At 38.3% G+C, this 20,376-nt stretch overlaps 2 protein-coding genes across 2 annotated transcripts in view; one reads left to right on the plus strand and one right to left on the minus strand.

Moving 5' to 3' along the window:
* Positions 1 to 808, minus strand: part of ing5a (inhibitor of growth family, member 5a) — a 32,042-nt gene extending 31,234 nt beyond the window's left edge. The window contains exon 1 of the mRNA XM_039762140.1: positions 512 to 808. Within this exon, the coding sequence (XP_039618074.1) occupies positions 512 to 554 (43 nt within the window). The 5' untranslated portion in view covers positions 555 to 808. The remainder of the gene's footprint in view (positions 1 to 511) is intronic.
* Positions 809 to 10,130: 9,322 nt separating this feature from the next.
* d2hgdh (D-2-hydroxyglutarate dehydrogenase) overlaps positions 10,131 to 20,376 on the plus strand; it is a 35,760-nt gene continuing 25,514 nt past the window's right edge. The window contains exons 1-2 of the mRNA XM_039762166.1: positions 10,131 to 10,212; positions 18,899 to 19,237. Coding sequence (XP_039618100.1) covers positions 18,910 to 19,237 — 328 coding nt within the window. The 5' untranslated portion in view covers positions 10,131 to 10,212; positions 18,899 to 18,909. The remainder of the gene's footprint in view (positions 10,213 to 18,898; positions 19,238 to 20,376) is intronic.

The raw sequence follows: 20,376 nt of genomic DNA on the forward strand, positions 1-20,376 counted from the left end.
CATACAAGGGTGTCCTCGCGGAAGGCGGGCAGCCCGCGTTCACATTCTGTGACGCACTTTTTAATCAAAAAGCCCGCTCAAGCTCACGTTTACTTGTCGGCGTCACTTTCATTTTATATACAGCCAATGTTAAACAGACGTTGTGGGATAGACAGTTGAACCTGCTATTCTCCCCCGAAAGTCATCGTTCCCTTCTAGAAGCACAAGAGTCACATTTTAAAACCAGTGCAAAACTTCCGCCATATATATTCGGCTTCCTGTCGGCACACATGAGACTGCAGCAACTAGAGACGCTGAGAGTTGTGTGAAATTACGGCTTTCCCGGTACCGGTGCTGCTTAATATACAGCCTGTGAAATGGGACCTAATTGTACAGCTGTCGCCTTCCAGAAAGTACGACTAAGTGACTCGACTCTGCGAAAAAAAGTCTCTGGCGCTCCAAAAGTAGTGTTTTGTGCGCGATCTCTACGGAACCAGCGACGTGATAAAAATCTAGTTTAAAATTTACTTACTGTCCAGATAGTGCTCCAAATACATTGCCGTCGCCATTTTCATAGGGTTTTAACGCTATATTCTTTTAATCCGGCCGGCGAGAAATCGGCGTACATAGCCCCCTAATTAAAAATTCATGACTTCCTCCTCGCTGATTGGCTGTGTCCAGTCTACCGCTGCCTGTAACGTCAAATGAAAGTCCGAAGAAAAAAACTGTGGAATATATTAATTATTCATGACAGGACTGTCTTGAGTGTAGTCCTTATTGACTCGGACCTTGCTAAGAATAAACGTTATTGCGAGGTCAGATACAACGAAAATGGCTCTGTTTCTAAAATCATCAAGCCCTTCCCTCGATCGTGTCATAGAAAAGGTATGATTTAAAAAAATAGGTGTTACTTATGCTAATTTTCAAGAGTAACGAATGAGTGGGTGGAGTTTGAGGCGAATAGGGCGTGAATGTTTGTTAATATATGTTATCTGTCTCGCTGAAGATCCATGGGCTTTTCCAAACAGATTAATAATGAGGTATAAGGAAGGGTCCAATGGTGGAAAAGCAAAGGCATTTAGAAGAACGCAGAAACTGGCTGTTTAGAGTCATTGACGAAAAGGGCTAATTGAACAGTGAGCATACAACAGACTAATTGGGTCGGAAACTGTACAAAGCATTATTTAGTATCATACCATACTGTTTTCTAAACCTGCTTAATCCTGAGGAGGGCCGCAGGACAGCTGGAGTCTAACCCTGCAACATGGGATGCAAGGCAGGAATAATCCAGCCCATTACAAGGTGAACACTCATACTCACATACCGCAGTCAAATTATCACTGCCAATTCACATAACTTGCATGACTTTGGACTGCTTAGTAATGGACGCTTCATTGGAGAAAAGTATGACTTTTCAATAGCTCTCAAAGAAATCATTTCCTGACAAATTTCATAATGGATTTCTTACCTAGAGAAATGTCAGTGAACAAGAGTAATTCACACTTTTTAGCCTGATTAGATAGATAGATAGAAATTTGTCTTTTACAGACACTCAATAAATAAATAAATAAATTTTATTAAATCATTACAAACAACAAACCTCTCTCAAATATACACAAGAATGACTAAAAAGAAAGAAAAAGAAAACTTCTGATTTGTTAGTTACAGCCACAGTGAAGCATTATAAAGACCTATTGCTATAGGTATGAAGGAGGTCCAATAGCATTTCTTTACACACTTCTGCAGAATGATTTGTTGGCTGAAAGTATTCATTGTTAGTGTGTTAGACAGAGAATGTGTAGCATTGTTCATAATAACACTCAGTTTTATATACTGTATATTCTTTCCTTCACAACTACCTCCAGGGGGTCGAGAGTGTATCCCATAACTGAGCCTGCCCTTTTATTTAGCATGTTGATTTGTTTGACCTATCTTGAAGTGATTTTACCAGCCCAGAACACTACAGTGTAGAAAATTGCACTGGCCATTACAGAGTTGTGGACTATGCAGGACCATCTCTATCATATAGGCGAACAGTCACCTTGGGCGGTAAAGGGTTTGTGGGGTTGCAATTTGTCAATCCACATAAACTCCGCTATCTAAACACATGGACAAGGGCTCTTTGATATAAAGTATTTTTTAACAACATGCAGAAAATTCTAAGGGGACCAACACCCCAGTCTTTAATTTCATCTATGTCTACCATACTTGCTGGAATAATATGTTGTGACCCGTACTGAAAAAATGAAAATCTGATCAGCCCACCCAAACCCCAAACTCTTCCATGTGATATATGTAAAGTGATTGCCTTCAAGATGCAACATTTTCACCTTCACCTTAGGGCAGTAAAAAAGTTCAAGTCACTATCTACATTAAAAGAACACAGTATCCTAAGAAAAAAGAGTCTCTTCTATCCTATCTTATTTAGTTCCTCTGTGTTAGGAGACCAGCACAGCCTGTCATTAATATGGCACCCCAAGTACTTATAGCAGTGCATCACCTCCACTTTGACTCCCTGAATAGTGACTGAACATATGGACTCTTTGGGTTGGTGAAAGTTAATTACTAGCTCCTGGGTTTTGCTGATGTTTTTTAGATTTATTTGATTTGTTTAATGTATTTTGATTGCAATATTTTGCACTTCACCTAAACTGTATGTAATGAAATTCAGGGGGCCACACAACACACATTACAAATAAAATAGAGAAATCATCACCTGACTCCTTTAAAGCAAAGGTATTCAAAAACATATACACTGGTCAAGACCTTTGTCTATGCATTTATATGTTAAAATGTTCACACATGGCACACTATAAATAAATTTAAGATATCCCCACTCAGTACCTTCAAATTAAAGGTATTCAGAAACCTATTCCATAACAAAAGCCTTTGTCTACACACTTGCATATTAGAAAGCTACCCATACTTTTTCAAATTATTGAAAAGCATATTTTGGGTTTTATTGCTTGATTTCCTTTATGTTTGTCTTTGATCATGCTTTACAACATTCAAGTTAAGTAGCTTTATTGTTATCCCACCCATACACAGTATTGCAGCTTACAGTGGCAGAAAATAACCTTCCCCATGACCATAGTGCAGCATATACATAAACACAGGACAAGTGGAAGACAGGTAAAGAACTATACTATATACTACGAATAAATAAATACATAAATAAATAATAGGTAAGTGAATAGGTAGTAATAACTTGAAATAGACAGTAATAAATAAATACGTAAATAAGTAACAATAATAATAAAAAAACAACAGTAGTAATAAGTGTAATTATACTTACTGGATGCTACAGTACCTTCTGCCAGATGGATGTGGGACAAAGAAAGAGTGGAAAGGGAATGAGCAGTCCTTCACAATGCTATAGGCTTTGTGGAGGCAATTATAAAGTTGTCTTTAAAGGAAAGCAAAAATGTCTCAATGATCTTTTCTGCTGTGTGCACTAACCATTGTATGAGCTGTCAGAGATACTGCAGTTCCCAAACCTAATACTGATCAGAGCACTTATGATGGTGGCTCTTTAGATGTGATGAGAATGGGGGGTGGTAGTCTTGCCTTCTTCAGCCATTGAAGGAAGTGGAGATGCTGGTGCACCTTCTTAGCTATAGAGTTTATGTAAATTGACTAAATAAGGATAGCTGCTAGGTGCACACAAAGGAATTTGGTGCTCTTGACAAATTCCATTGCAGAGTCCTCGATGTGCAGTGGGGTGTGGACAGCATAGGTCTTTATGAATTCAACAATCATATCTTTCATCTTTTCCTCATTAAGAGACTGTTGCACTTCCACCAGTCTGCAAATCATTGCATCTCCATTTTGTAAACGGACTCAACCTGATTGCTGATGAGACACACTATCATTATGTAATCTGCAAACTTAATAATGGTGTTAGAGTTGTACTGTATGTATCCATACAGTCATGAGTCAACAAAGTGAACAGAAGAGGCCTGAGTATACAGCCCTGGGTGGCATCAGTGCGCAGAGTGATCATAGTGATGATGGTGTTTGCAACATGGACTGTCTGGGGTCTCTCTGTGAAAAAGGCCAGGATCCAGTTGTATAGGGAAGTGTTATAACCTGACAGACTCAATGCCCCTATGAGCTTTTGAGGGATGATGTGTTGAAAGCTTAACTGAGGTCAATGAAAAGCATTCTAGCATAAGCATCTCTGGCATAAGTGTCATACTAGAATAAGATGTCTGTATGTTTCCTCATCATAGTTCATGTTTATTAAGTATGTAATGTGCAGCTTTACACAGATGTAATTTTCCTTGATCTCTCTCATTATTCACATGTTTAATTAATCACTCTCTTCTTATATGGAGTATGTGTTTCCCAATTGTGATTATTGTCTTGATTTGTCATTGTTTCTTTTTGGCATATGGCCATGTTCTTCCAGATATTCCATGGGGGTGCTGTGAGAGTACAGTGTTCCATGAACTCTAGCACACATTGGGATGGTTTGAAACCAATTCTAAAACAGCAAGGATGATGATCAACACTTCCAAATTTAAGGCAATGGTCCTCAGTAGGAAGAAGGTGAACTGTCCTCTCCAAAGGGGAGGTGAATCCCTGCCTCAGATTGAGGAGTTTTAAGTACCTCAGGATCTTGTTCAAGAGCAAGGGGAAAAGGGATGGTGAGATCAACAGATGGATTAGGGTGGTGAGCGCAGTTATGTGGTTACTGTACCGATCTGTAGTGGTTAAGAAGAAGCTGAGCAAGAAGGCAAAGCTTTCGATTTACCAGTCAATCTACATTCCTACTCTTACATATGGACATGAGGTTTGGGTAATAACCAAAAGAATGATATTGCATGTACAAGTGGCCAAAATTAGCCCCTTTCTCTGCAGGAATGCTGGACTCTCCCTTAGAGATAGTGTGAGTCGCTGACCATCCACATCGAGAGGAGCCGATTGGGGTGCTTTGCGCATCTGATACAGATGCATCCTAGACACTTCCCTGTGTAGGTTTTATAGGCATGACCAGCTGGGAGGAGACCCCGGGGAAGACCCAGGTCTCACTGGAGGATTATATCTCCCAGATGTCTTAAGCATGCCTTTGGATCCCACAGTATCAGCTGGAAGGTTTGGTGGGGGAAAGGGAAATATGGCCCTCACTGCTAAAGCTGTTGCCCCTTCAACCTGGCTCAGATAAGTGGTGGAAAATGAATGAATGAATGAACTTTACAAACTCAAACTGGAACATAATATAATTCCTGCTATTATGGTGTACTTTGGAGATTTGGAGATTTTTCCTACTTCCACTGGTCTTCACGTTCCACTTACAGCAAATACTGATAACACAACTCTAAATGAAAATCAGTCCTGGATATTTAAAGTCTATATAGAAGTTGTTACTTGCCTCAGTAACGCCAGTGAATGGCTGGATGCCAGCTTTATTCAACTAAGTGATAATAAAACAACTGCTTTTCATGGAGTCCCAAGTGCATCTTTCTTCTTGAATATTAAATCTTTAACATAAAACATGGCATTGCTCTTTTCTGTTGCCTCACTGAACTGACCTTCTTTACAGCCAGATGCCGGCAAAGCAAAAATGCATGCCTCTTATTGCACATCAAGCTCTGCCTCAGTAAGAATTAATTACTTGCAAAACTTAAAAGATGAATTTCATGCAGATGATCATCTGGCAGTTAAGCATGATCAGAGCACTGTTTATTAGCACTAAGCAATGTCTCTTCTGGTTCTAGCAAACATGTATGCATCAACCTTGGATCTGATCTCAAACTGGTCAGCAAAGTGAGTGACAGAAAAGGCATCTTTGAAAGCCTTTAACACAATCTTATGTATATATCATCATCCAAAAGGCTGGACCAATTCAGGCCAAGCAGATGAATTACAGCTGAATAGACATACTGTAGGCCATCAACTCACCTTTAAGATAATGTTGATGACAACAATAGATGTTCTGTTTTGCAAAAGAATAGATAACCACTATCCCTGAGCTAAAGAGTGAAGCACCTTCCTACATTTAAGAGTGAGATTTAGTACTTGGACTTAAATAGAGAAAACAGACTGTACTAGAGTTTGAGACTTGATCTACCACAAAATTCCATCCAAGTCAAGGAAGTGATGTGGACAAGGCAGAATCCATAAGGAGTTTTTTGGGATGCTCAAATAATTGTACCTTTACACTAACAGATGAGAAGAATACAAGAAGACACTTGCTACACACCTTACAATTGCACTATTAAAACGTATCCCTCAAATCTGATGCATGATGGAGATCTTTAGAAGGTTTGTAGTTATTATCTGAATTATTTGAAAAATGTGTATTTTAGAACCCATTGCCATTACTGATCACTAGGCCATTGGACGCCCAGCTGGGAAGTTGTTTTCTGGACCAACAGCACCAAAGAGTTGACATAGTACAGAGCCAAGTCCAGTAGAAAAGTGAGAGCCACAAAGGCAGTAGGAGAGGACTAGCATATAGTAATATAAGGATGCAGGGGTGCCATTAGTGGGTGGCAAGACCAGTGATTGTGTTGAAAACCTTGAAAGGGTAATAATGCACACGGACACAAGCATATTTGAGAAAGAGAAGGGGCACCTGAAGGGATGACTGCAGTGCACCAGCAGGTCAATACTGGGGACTTGACCCTCATTTGAAAGATAGTGAGACCATGGTGGCTGCACCTCTAGGACTTACACCTGTTTAGAGAATGTGCTTCTCCTCATATACTGTAGTAAAGTTGAATGGAAGCCTCTGGAAGATTTTTTTTTCTAAATTAATATCCTGTGAGCAAACAAATAGCAGTCCTTGACATCAAAAATAATTTTGGGGATTAGCAGAAAGTGATCTTGGCATTTGAATAAGCCTTGCAACCACGTTTCAAGTGAATGCAGAGTCAGAAGGAGAGTGAATCCCACAAGAGAAGTCATAGTCTGGAGAGAGTAAAACAAACACAGGGAATAAGAAACAGAGTATCCAATGTGGTGGGTAAATGGGTGAGCCACCTCCTTAGAAAAATAGGAGTTAAAAGCTGTATAGTCAAGTACATAGAGTCAATGGGATATTATATGTTTGTAGGCAGCAGGCGAAATAACAAGTAATGTCTTAATTATATCAAAAAGCCCAGCAACAGAGAGGGAACTAGTAAACCTATGGTATGCAAACAGAAAGACAAAGAAAAAAAAAATAGAAAATGTAACTAAGTGCTCAAAGAGTAAAGGGAGGAAAGTAACCCAAGGCAAACAAGTCCAAAAACACAGACCAGTAATTAGAATCCAAAGAACAAAAGCAAGAAAATCAGCAAAAGCAGAAAATTCTACAAAATAATAATTATACACAATAATCTTCTACAAACACAATGATTGACCACCTAAGCTCCCTTTTCTCTAGCTTTAGATAGCCAGAAGGAGGGCTCAAGGGTGGTGGAATCATGGTGGCCCTGTCTTCTAGAACTCCACCCATAAAGAACATGGAATGAAGGAACATTTAAAGTTACAAGACATAATTACAAACAACATAAATTAAATGATAAAATATAATAATTTAAAAATACCAATAAAAAATCAAATATAAATACATTCAGACCATTACCTAACACTCATGTGCACACCCATGACTAGCAACTATCATGCTTTAAGTTGGAAGCAACAGACCATAATGACTGATAGATAGATAGATAGATAGATAGATAGATAGATAGATAGATAGATAGATAGATAGATAGATTTCCCCAGGAGGAAATCTGGCATTTTACAGAAGCACATTATATATAAAAAAAAAACATTTGACTTGGCAGCTACAGTCACAACATATTGCTGTTGGTATAAAGAAGCTCCAGTAGTGTTTCTTGACACACATCTGCTGAATGATTTGTTGTTTGAAAGTACTCACTGTTAGTGTTTCAGAGAAAGGATGTGCAGCATTGTTCCAAATGGCACTCAGTTCTGTTTTCATTCTCTCCTCCACTACACCTCCAGGGGGTCCAGAGTGAGTCTCATAATTGAGCCTGCCCTTTCAATTAGCTTTTTGATTCGGTGGGCCTCTCTTGAAGTGATGTTACTAGCCCAGTGACCACAGCACAGGAAATGGCACTGCCCATCACAGATCTGTAGAAAATGTGAAGGGTGTCACAATACACATTAAATTAATGCAGTCTCCTAAGAAAAAAGAACCTGAGATGAGTTGCAACTAAAGCCAAAAAGCTAAAATTATGAAACACCCTAGAGCCTGAAGCCAAGGCCAAAATGAAATCCTGAAATTAGTTTAAGAGAACAGAAACACATTTGAGGTATAAACCACTCACAAACTCTTCTGTATGTTGTGAAAACTAGACAAGGAACAAGATAAAGATCTGGGGAGTCAACAAATCTATCCCGTTTAATAATGAAAAAAAATATTCGGAAAACACAAAATATGTTTAGGACCCCTAAAACAGTTGATTCTGAAAAAGCTAATGACAGAAAGGTATTCTGGGTCTCAAAAAAAACTAAAAACACAAATAGTAACAAGGTAATAATATATAGGAAAATTAAAAAGAAAATAAATTATATGGAACATTAATTATTACAGCAATTGCTGTCATGGTTGCAAGCAATATGTTGGAGCCCAGAGAAAATCAATGCAACAAAATGTGATGACACCTATTAAACAAAATGGCAATGTGATTAACTTGACAGAAATAGCCCTAATGAATTTCTAACAACATGCAACTTTAACATGAAAATTAAGATTTGCTAAAAATAATCTGGCTAATATGTCACCCATGTTGAAATTTGTGAAAAATTATTTAACATGATTAAGGAGAATGACAGGGAAATGTGTGGCAGGAATATATCTCTTCATGAATTGAAGAGAGATTTTGTAAAGTAAAAGACAAACAAATTCCTTGGTAACATTGGGCTGACTAGTACATTTTACAAATATATTCATGGTGAATTGACTTTATTTTCATTATATACATTAATAGAATAAACAGAAATAGGGATATGACACCTACAGTATATGGGATACAAATATTTCACTTCCAAGACCAAAGAATGAAATTACAGTTTTAGGAAATTCTTGGCCTATTCGTCTTTAGTGAACGATTAAAGAAAACCCTTAATTTAATAATTAATATGTGCCAGTTGTCATGGATAGCCGGGGTCCTTGCCTGGCTGGGATGCCTTGGAGGACCGGGGGAGCAAGCCTGGTCAGAACAGTACATCCCCCGGTACGCTAGATAGCAGCCCCCCTGGGTTGCAGCGGTGTGTTGGACTCGCGCAGGGCTTTATGGGAAATGGAGTTGGATACAGCCCTGTTGGGATCCAGGGGGTGCTGCAGCTGCTGCTGAGCCTTGAAGAGCAGGAAGAACTGCCGGAATTAGGTCAATGAGCACCTGGAACGCTTCTGGGTGCCTTATGAAAGGAGCCAACAGCCTCTACTCAGGAGTCAGAGTCGGGAGGAGGGAGACAAAGCTTGCTGAGGAGGAGTGGAGGTGAAAAGAAGAGAAGGAAACTATTGTGCAGTGGTGTGTGGTTTGGACTGTGTTGTTGTGCTTGATAGAGGCAGGGAAGATGTTTCCCACAAGGGAAGAAAATAAAATAAAAATATTTCTGCTTTTGAAAGTTTGCCTCCTACATCTGTCTGTGCCAGGTTGGGTGGCTGCTACGCCCCCTAGAGTTGTCACACTGTCAAATATTTGAGGAGTAGATACATACATGTGGGCAAATGCCATTCTCTTAGAATTAATGAATTACAACAACCTCAATAAAGAAGTTTTTTTTTTAGACAAGGAAATGAAGATCAAAGGGGTAAAGTTAAAAGAGTAGGCACTGAACAAGTGGAGCAAGAAAAATCAATTTATGGTTTAAATATATACAGTATATATCTATTCAAAAGGTTTAAATACACACATAAAAACGATTAAATAAAACCAACTCTTCGTGCCAATAAAGCCTGTTTAAATTCAATCTACGGGATGTGTGAAAGGACAAACATTATCACTGTACGAAAACCAAACATAACGTTAAAAAGGTATGTACCGGTATTTACAAATCCGGTACTTTCATTCGGAGCCGCTCCTTATTTTATTCGTCATTTCTAAAGACACAACTTTAGATTAAAACTATACTTTACATGTATCGAACGCCACTATATCTGTGTTTCCTCGTCTTTTAGGAACTGTCTTTAAGAAATATTGGTTTCCATTCGGAAGGTCCGTCTTAAGTACCTGCACCCCTAGTGGGACAGAAGTGACAGAAACTCAAAGGGTAAGGACTTGTAGAAGGATCGAGTTAAATATAGCTTTAAATAAGTTAACTTCTAAAGTCAAAGTGAATATTGTTTTAATTTAATTTCTCAAACGGTACAATGAACAATACAGTATGTAAGTTACTGATCTGCTTGACAATTGTTTTTCCTTTTATGTGGAACGTCGCTTTTGACGTAGCGCCCCGCTCACCACGCCCCCATATTTCTGCATATCATTCGGCCCGATGCTCTCTGTCCAAGGGTGCCGATATCAGAGAGATTTATTTTTTGAATAATCGATTCATGACGCTCCGTAGTGGTTACTGGTAAAAGCCAGTAATAGTCAGAAAACTTTGCTCTCGTAGTTTACTGAAATAAAAACAGAATCTTGTTGGATTAGGTGGGAGGGACAGTAGTTAACGCTCCCGTTTAAAACATCTTAATTTTGAGTTCTGCGCACGTTTTCCACATCAGCGTCGGTTACGGAGCTGCGGACGAAGACCAAGAAGTGCAGAAGCAGAGTTTTTTTTTGGAGAGGGGGAACTATGTTATTACTATTTGACAATCTTTGCTGAGCAGTTTTAACTGGTGTTAGTATAATGGGTAATGTTAAAAAATGTATTCCGCACACATCAGGCAGACTGTTATCGGACATGCAAATGTATATATTTTTGGACTGAAGTACAGTACTGAAGCAAATATATTTAACTCAATGCCATAGAAAATGATAATCGAATATTTATAGTGCGTAATATAAGAAATAGTAAAATACAGATCAACATAAATATAACCATTACTCTCCAGTAAAAAAACGTAAACTTGGTGCCCCTAATTAAGAAATCACTCGGTTAGGAAAGTGCACATTGAAAGATGCTGCCAGTTTCTCCCATGCTATGTTCCGTTGGAATGTAGTGAAGGTGTCTTTGGGAGTGTCATCCTGATCTGATATGAGATTTCTCACACTATGAATTATATTGAGCTTGTCCTGGAATGAGATATTCTTTACGAGTACTGTCGAGACTCTGACTGGGTATTTTATATGCTTTCGGTTATGTTGTTAAAACTAGGCACATAATGAATAACAAGTATAAAAGTTTCTGTGTTGTCTACAAAATTGGGAAATGAGTTACGGTGACACAATTATTCTTCAGATGGAATTCTAATACATCATACGTCACTATTTACCAGTATTTCAGAGCCTTTTCATATGCTCGAAGTGAATAACACAACACAGACAGCGACACTCATTTCGAGCTAATGTAACTTAATATTTGCCATTATTATTTATCTTAATTACATGAGGATGTAGTTTTTTCTTTCCCCTGAACTCTGCCACTTTAAATACGTGGCTCCCAAACCTTTTAAAGGTACAACCTACTTTTGGGCGAGAATTATGTTTGCGACCCGCCACTACCATACTGAACCCCATTAGTAAACAAACAGCATCTTAAATAATTATCAGATAATTAAAATATAGCACAATTTGTTTGGCATTGTACTTAATGTTTGCAGGACTTTCCATGATGTTCGAGAAAGCGCGTGCTAATTTATTGCATCGTTTCTCGATGGCACTGGAGTCTTCAGGAAATTTCAATACGGCTTTATTTATGTATACAGCGAAGTGCATTGAGGCACCATTTCCAAGCTGTGCGGTTGAGTGACAAGTACAATATTGAATATTGAACGGTAATTACGAACTAGACCCATTTTGTTAAAGATAGATACATTTTTAAAAAGATTATTGGGGAATTCTGTGTCTGCCAGTGACAAGAATAAATAGAAAAAATAGATTGAATAAATATCTCAAATATGGATTTACTGTTATCTATACTAATAAAAAGCCACTCATTCTAATTTCACTCACTCACTCACTCACTCACTCACTCACTACTAATTTTCCAACTTTCCATGTAGGTAGAAGGCTGAAATTTGGCAGGCTCATTCCTTACAGCTTACTTACAAATGATGGGCAGTTTTCATTTCGAAATTCTACGAGTAACAGTCATAACGGTCGACAACGTTTGCCATGTTGAACTTTCTTATTTATGGCCCCATCTTCACGGAATTTGGTAGGCGGCATCCCTACGCTAACCGAAACCGATGTACATACCTATTTCAGTGGTATGACACCACTGTCGGCCGCCATATTGAACTTTCCAACGTCACTATGTCTCCAACTTCCCGTGTAGGTAGAAGGCTGAAATTTGGCAGGCTCATTCCTTACAGCTTACTTACAAAAGTTAAGCAGGTTTCATTTCGAAATTCTACGCGTAACGGTCATAACAGTCGACAACGTTTGCCATGTTGAACTGTATTATTCATGGGCCCATCTTCACGAAATTTGGAAGACGGCTTCCCTGCGCTAACCGAAACCAATGTACGCACTTATTTTGGTGGTTGCCGCCATATTGAACTTTCCAACGGTCTTTGTTACTTATGGGCATATCTTCAAGAAATTTGGTACGCGGGTTCCCAACGCTAACTGAATCCTACTTATGTACATATATACGTCCATGGCCTGGAGCTCGGTCACCGTGTGAGGTCTATATAAGGCTGTCTGTTGCTCCGGTCTCTACATTCCCTTCCTTGCTTCGCCACGGGATTCACGTCTCCCTGCTGATAACTACAGCCTTTTTATTTAATCCACAGCTTCTCCGCTGTTTTATTGTTTGTTTATTACGATTATAGTTATTGTGTAGGTATTTTAGACTTTACATTGTTCAGGTACCCATTTCTTTTATCGTTCCAACCGTACCCCCATTAACATGTCTATCGAGGTGATCACCATCGATCAAAGAACTGTCACTTACTGAGTGGTTTCCATGCCAGGAGATGACACCTGCCTTTTCCATTCTCTTTGTTACATATTGCACGGCCATATCAGGCTCACTCTTGATATCTGGAGGAACATTGTGTCTTATGTATTGAATGACTGGGACAGGTTCAAGGTGTGGACTGATGACGGTACAGGAGATAATTATACTACACAGGAGCACTATAAGAGTGAAATGCTTAAGCCCTTCATCTATGGTTCTGCATGTGAGTTGATGGCTGCCGCTGAATTGTTCGGTTGTCGCTTTCAAGTGTACCGAAATGGCCAAATATTTTACACCTTTGGACAACCGCCAATGCCTTTTAAACATCTTAGATTCACAGGTGATGATTTGAGTAGTGGACACTTTGATGTTTATGAATGTTTAAACTCTCAAAAGCTGGATGCAAAGTTCTCGATGAAACCGGTTGTATGCTTACAACGCTTGGCAGATGCCGAATGTCACTTCAACACAAGTCCTGCAAATACTGTCGTAATTGAAACAAACCATGAAACTCAAACCGATTATGACAGCAGCAATCCAAGCTGTGAGATCTGAGACAAGATTATTGTTCACATGGCCAACTGTATGTTGCATGCTCAAGAGTAAGCTCAGCGCACAGCTTGGTCATATTACAACTGGAGGGCCGAACTGACAATGTGGTATACAAAGAGATCCTTAACAAATAATTATTGGTATATTTTCCCTCAGTTTAAAAAGGATTAATTTTCTTCTTAATAAAAATTTTAAGGCAGTACTTTGCCGCTGCGTAGCGCGTTATTTTGCTAGTCTATACTAATAAAAGGCAAAGCCCTCACTGACTGACTCACTGACGCATCACTAATTCTCCAACTTCCCGTGTAGGTAGAAGGCTGAAATTTGGCAGGCTCATTCCTTATAACTTACTTACAAAAGTTAAGGAGGTTTCATTTCAAAATTCTATGCGTAACGGTCATAACCGAATCCTACTAACGTACATATATATGGCCATAGCCTGCAGCTCAGTCGCCGTTTGAGGCGGAGTTGCGTCACCCATCACCACGCCTCCCACGTAGTTGGGTGCCTGCCTATATTGCTTGCCCCATACCCACGCCTCCCACGTAATTGAGTGCCTGCCCATATAAGGCCGTCCGTCACCAGCAATCCAATAGACACGCTGCCGCTACGAGGCATTTGTCATGCCTAAGACGAATACGATTTTCGCAAGATACAAGTTTAGTGAGAAGACGCAAGGTATAAACGAGACTTTTGATCACTTTGTAACAAAGTTAAAATTGCTGGTGAAGGACTGTGCTTATGCAAACAAAGATGAGATGGTCAGGGATAGACTAGTGTTTGGCACAAACTCAGCGAAAGTGCGACAGAAACTTTTAAGTGCCGGGTCTGAGCTAACATTAAATAAAGCCGTGGACATCACAAGATTGCATGAGATATTCGCGAGATACAAGTTTAATGAGAAGACGCAGGGTATAAACGAGACTTTTGATCACTTTGTAACGGATTTAAAATTGCTGGTGAAGGACTATGCTTATGCAAATGAAGATGAGATGGTCAGGGATAGAATAGTGTTTGGCACAAACTCAGCGAAAGTGCGACAGAAACTTTTAAGTGCCGGGTCTGAGCTAAAATTAAATAAAGCCGTGGACATCACAAGATCGCACAAGATAGCTCAGCCGCAGCTGAGAACCTTCGATGCATGTACTCCAAGCGGCTCACGTGAACTGACTGTGAACACAGTACGCACACAAAAAGCAAGAGCTCCAAAGAGCGCTGAGCAAAAAACGCATTACACAATTGAGAAGGCAGCAAAAGAATATGAAGCGTGTGACACATACAAGCATATTCATAAGTGCAGGTACTGCAGAAACAAAGCACACGGTGGAAAAAGTCAATGTCCAGCTAAAGGAAGACAGTGTAAAAAATGTGGTAAACCCGTGCATGCAGTGTGTGATGTCTCAGATAAAGAGGAAGACGAACAGTTTATTGATGCAGTAAGAAAGGAATGCCTGTTTAACATCTTAGATTCATGAGTACCAATTTGGGTAGTGAACACTTTGATGAATGAAACCTTTTATCTTTACAATGGTTGACAAACATGGAATATAACTTGAACACAACACATCCTCCAAATACGAACCTGATTGAAAGAAATAATGATAATCAAATCCTTGATGACAGCAACACTCATAACAGTCACAAAACAATTACATTGACAATCATGTTACGTTATTTTTAAAATGTTTCCTTTTCTTTTTCTTAACTTCTTTAACACACTACTTCTCTGCTGTGAAGCGTGGGTATTTTGCTAGTTTCAAATAAACCCCAGTGTGTTATTTGTTGAGAAGTGTTGCCTAAGAAAGTATGACGCTGTCAATGCTACTTCGACATTTAAGCATGAAACACCAGGGAAAAAGACAAGCCTGTAGAATTCTTTGAAAGAAAGTTAAAATACTTCCACAAGGAACAATCCATTTTTACTTTAGCAACCACTACTAATGAAAAAGCATTACTAGCAAGTTATCAAGTTGCATTTTGCAACTTTTTAAGCAACATACAATTGCTGAAAATCTGATTTTATGGACAGCTGTTGATAGGGTGCAAATAATGGTTGATGAGTCTGACAAGCTCAAAACAATACCTCTCTCCAATAATATGATCCAAAGAAGAATAAGTGACATGTCAGATGATAATAGTAATAAAAATAATAATAATTTTTATTTATTAAAACTTCATTTCTTGTTGACTTCAATTGTCAAACATTCAAGAACTTGTGGGAGCAACATTTAATATGGTGAATTCTAAGCTGACGCTACTGCTATCTCAAGTACCTGTGTTGGCGTGAGCCTTGAGCCCTCTTCTAGCAACTTCCTCCATACGTATTCTGAAGTGCACTTGCTTAATACCGTGTCTCTGGTTTGATTGTCTATATCAACCTCGAAACCAGTCTTTAGCTGCTTCCCTGAACCATGTAACAGACTGTTGAATAGTCTCACCTTGCTTTTATGTCAACTGGTAGAAAGCCTGCCTTACAAAAGCCGTGTTTGCCTGGGGCACTAAGTAAGCATTTAACGCAACAGTTGTAATATGCTGACTCACCGATATTTTCCAAAGTAGAATATAAATCCTGTACATCTGACAAGCATGGTGCAAAAGTAATGCTCTTCTACGTTGGTTTGGTGCTTAGGATACATTAAAATTAGTGTTTTGCCATCCATGAACAACTCAAATGCTGCTAGCCATCTTTTCCAGCATTATCCCAGAGTGGTAGGTTTCATGTAGCAATTAGATATTGCTACAGATTGAACAATAATTCAACTCGCTTTTCAGTGAGAAACACAACCATTTAGTATCAATGTTCAGTTCTTCACCTTGCCCTAGCTTAAAACTGTCAAACAGAATCAATGGACAAGGCGTTAATATATACAGCGTTTTTTTTTTATTCTTAAAATCTTGTCGCGACCAACATTTTGGGGACCACAGCTTTAAATCATTAATTGAGAAAGGGCCAGATGTTGAATGTTGGTGCATCGCCATTAACCGGGATTCAGACGGCCAGCTGAGCAAACCAAGGAAAGGTGAATGCTTGTAGTTCTAGTGCAGAATTTATGACATGATTATTGTAAAACATGCTATTTGGTAACATATTATAATTCTTCAGTTTTAATCAGTTTTTGCCATTGACCTAATGCATGAGAGATATGTAGCCACCAAGTCACCCAGGATTAAAGAAAAGGGGTTCAGAAAATGGAGAACTCTCTACTTATTGTGCATCTCCATTCAGGGTTTCATTTAGGATGAGGTCAAATGTAATGCATATGCTATTGTCAATGTTCTTGTTCATTATCTATCAAATACTAGCAACGTTGCCCGTCAAAGACAGGTTATAGAATGAAGTTAGAAATCCACATTAATAAAAGGATAAATGTCTATGTGTCTCTCTTTGTGTCTGTCTGGTTGCAATGTCTCTGTTGTTCCAAAAGATGGGGCATCACAATCATTAGCAATGCTTGTACAAATTCTGTACCAAATGGCATATAACAGAGACATATGTATTGCATGGTAATGCTGAGGTCTATGTTGATTACTTAGATTTCAACCTGTCTTAGATGGGTAGCACAGCTAACATTTGATATTTGATATCTCTTGCCTTACATGTACCGTCAGTATTTGTCCTACATGTTTGTTTGGTTTTTTGTGTGTCTCAACCTCTCTTGCTCGTTCCCGTGAAGCCTGCCATTTTAATTTGGCTTGCTCGCTCCTGTCCTTTAATACTTCCCTTTCTTTGAAGCTAACTCAGGTTGCACCTCATTAGTATTTAGTCCCCAACATCGCTTGGTACGTCATTTACTTTGTTCTCATTGTAATGCTCCATTTTAACTCCTTAAAGTAAAAAAAATTGTCACAATCAGGAACTTTGCTCCTCTTCTCAGTATCCTTGTGTGTGTCAGCCTCTCTTGCCTGTTGCTTCCTGTCTTGATTGTGTTTGACTGAGCACCAAAGTGAAACTGACCAATCAGACCAATGCCAAACTCACCAATCAGATTGCACGGATGTACCGGACGCACAGACAGTAGCTCTTTACTATATAGCAGATAAAAGGTTTGTTCTCAGGTTCAGTCACAATATGTGTGTCATGGTACTTGCAGTGCTCTTGGAACTGAAAAACTGAAGTGTTGTTAATGTATCAAAACAATCCATTTACAAAGGGAATATGTACTGAAAGAGGTGCAAGACTGCAAGGAGATGGGGATTTTTTCTGTTATAGACTTATGCTTTAGGGAGGTTCTAGTCAAGTCATATTCACTTAAGAGTGTTGGTGGAAACACTGTCTAGATGACATGTTTCATGCTAAGTCATGTTGAGTCACTTGTCAATCTAACATACGTATGTGCAGTTGTTTGGTGACAAAGAACCTGAAATCATGAGAGTAACTTGCAGGATCTACACAGACTGTGACTAGGTAATAAATTGAATCAATTTCCCTGGAATTGTGACCATGCTGGTAGCTAAAAGACAATTCTTTTTTTCATCAGAATTTATTTGGAATTTAAGGCTGAGGATTTTTCATTAACATCACTTATCATCCATCCATCCAATTTCTAAAAACATTTATCATTTATTTATTTTGGCTTTTAAAAAGAATTTGTAACAGTTTCTAATACCCCGAATGTTCCACCCACACCCCAAAGGCATGTATATTAAATGAACTGAGACCAGTAACCCCACTAAAATAACTGTATAATTTGTACAATCATCCTATGTGACTGAAATTTGGTTTCAAGTGACACATGTTCTCAGTACTGCATTTTAACAAGGAGATACTGGTTAATGATAAAATCATTACATCTTATTCAGTTTTATGTTATTAATTAGCCTTTATATACTAGCAAGTAGAGAAGAGCCAAGCAAAATGACACCTTTTATTGGCTAACTAAAAAGATTACAGTATGCAAGCTTTTGAGGCAACTCAGGCCCCTTCTTCAGGCAAGATGTAATGTAATGTTTACATCTTGCCTGAAGAAGGGGCCTGAGTTGCCTCGAAAGCTTGCATACTGTAATCTTTTAGTTAGCCAATAAAAGGTGTCATTTTGCTTGGCTCTTCTCTACATTCATAATGGCTAACACGGTACAACACCCTAGTACTATACGAGCAAGTGTACTATAAATATAATACATCATGCCATATTCAGGGATGATTCTCATCTTGACTTCCAGTGCTAGCTGCATAGGTGCCAACTCTCTGCAATTGTGAACTGGATCTGAAAGAATGAACTTGCATTAAGTGGAAACATGTGACATTCCTGGCACATTTGTAAAGTCATGGGCCTATTAGATAATTTTGAATTTGTGTACTAAATATGATCCTTATCTTTTTTTCCCCCCTTTCTTTAAGGCATTCTTTAAATGATGATCCAGAAAAGCTTACATTTGTTCCGGAGCATCTGCAAAAAATGGAAGAAATGTCACCTGGTTATGCCCTCCTGCTCACTCGCAAAGAGTGGCTGTTTTCATCATGATTTGGTGAAGTGGAGTTTGGCCCGACCTTTTCATCACAATCAGAGATGGCAAGCAGAGACACGACGCTCTCATAGCACTAGTCTCCATCGTGTTCCTTTTGCCATGGTAACTGAGCATGACATTGATTTCTTTGAGAAGCTTCTTCCCAGGCGAGCTATTACTGATCCTGATGTTCTGGAGTCTTACAATGTGGACTGGTTGAAAAGTGTCAAAGGTATAATGAGAAAAAATTTTATTTCTTCATCATCAGTAAAAATTAGTTTTGGAGGAGTGGGTCTTCCAAACAAAAACAGATTTAATTTTTACCTTGATTTTATTAAATACTTTTACCAGTACTTTATCAATCAGTCAGGGGCATAACAAAAATTTAAAAGACATCTATTCAAATGTTGTACATTTTTAAAACTAACTGTAAGTCTGTTAAAATGCAAAAACATTGAAAAGTAACTTTTCACTTTTTATTCCAGGTTACACATAACACGTGATTAATCTCTGATGTAATGTACTGAATGTTGATTAAAATGTACAATTAAAATTTTACTGTACTCTGTACATATGACAGTACAGAACCTATAAAACTATAACTCCATAATTCTGAAATAGGTTTGGAGAAGCTAAATAAAGGATACAAAGCAAAGATCACACTGGACTTTAGTATCCTTCAGAAGCTATACATGACAGAGTAGCCATGTGAATCCACTGAAAGAATGGCATAATGTGTTCTGATAGGCTCAGGAAATTAAACATTGTCAGTCTGGATCAGAGAAGACTATGTGGGGATGTAATCCAGGTCCTTAAAATTATCCAAGGATTAATTAAGTGCCCATGTTTTAATTTAGGTATCCATTATAAACCAGCTTTTAACAGTCAATAAATATTTTACTAACTATTCTAATAATAATAATAAGTTATTAAATATAGTAAGACTCTTGAAATATGCTACTTTTATTTTCATTGTTTTATATCATGTTAAAAGGCCTCATATGTATTTTATAACAGGGAATCTCTTAATAGAAGCTTACAATGGATTCCGAAAGTAAAGTATTAAAGATAAAATTGATCTAGAAGAATTCTTAACGTTAGTGAATCACAAATAAGTCAATTGAAGGAATAACATTTGCAATTTATAAAAAAAATGTGTAAGAGGTATTGGAACAACTTAGGTATTAGCTAACCAAACAAACTTGTGGCCTGAATTATCTCCTTTCCTTTGTCAAAAACCCTATGTTCTTATGTTGTTTTATTAAATATTAATTTATGGCATATAGATTTTTGTAACTAATGAGTTACAACTAAATGAGTTGTAACTAAAGATTCAAGGAAGCAAACAAAATTGTTACAGACTAAAACTGT

Source organism: Polypterus senegalus, chromosome 1 (assembly GCF_016835505.1).
Source record: "Polypterus senegalus isolate Bchr_013 chromosome 1, ASM1683550v1, whole genome shotgun sequence".
Lineage (NCBI taxonomy): Eukaryota > Metazoa > Chordata > Cladistia > Polypteriformes > Polypteridae > Polypterus > Polypterus senegalus.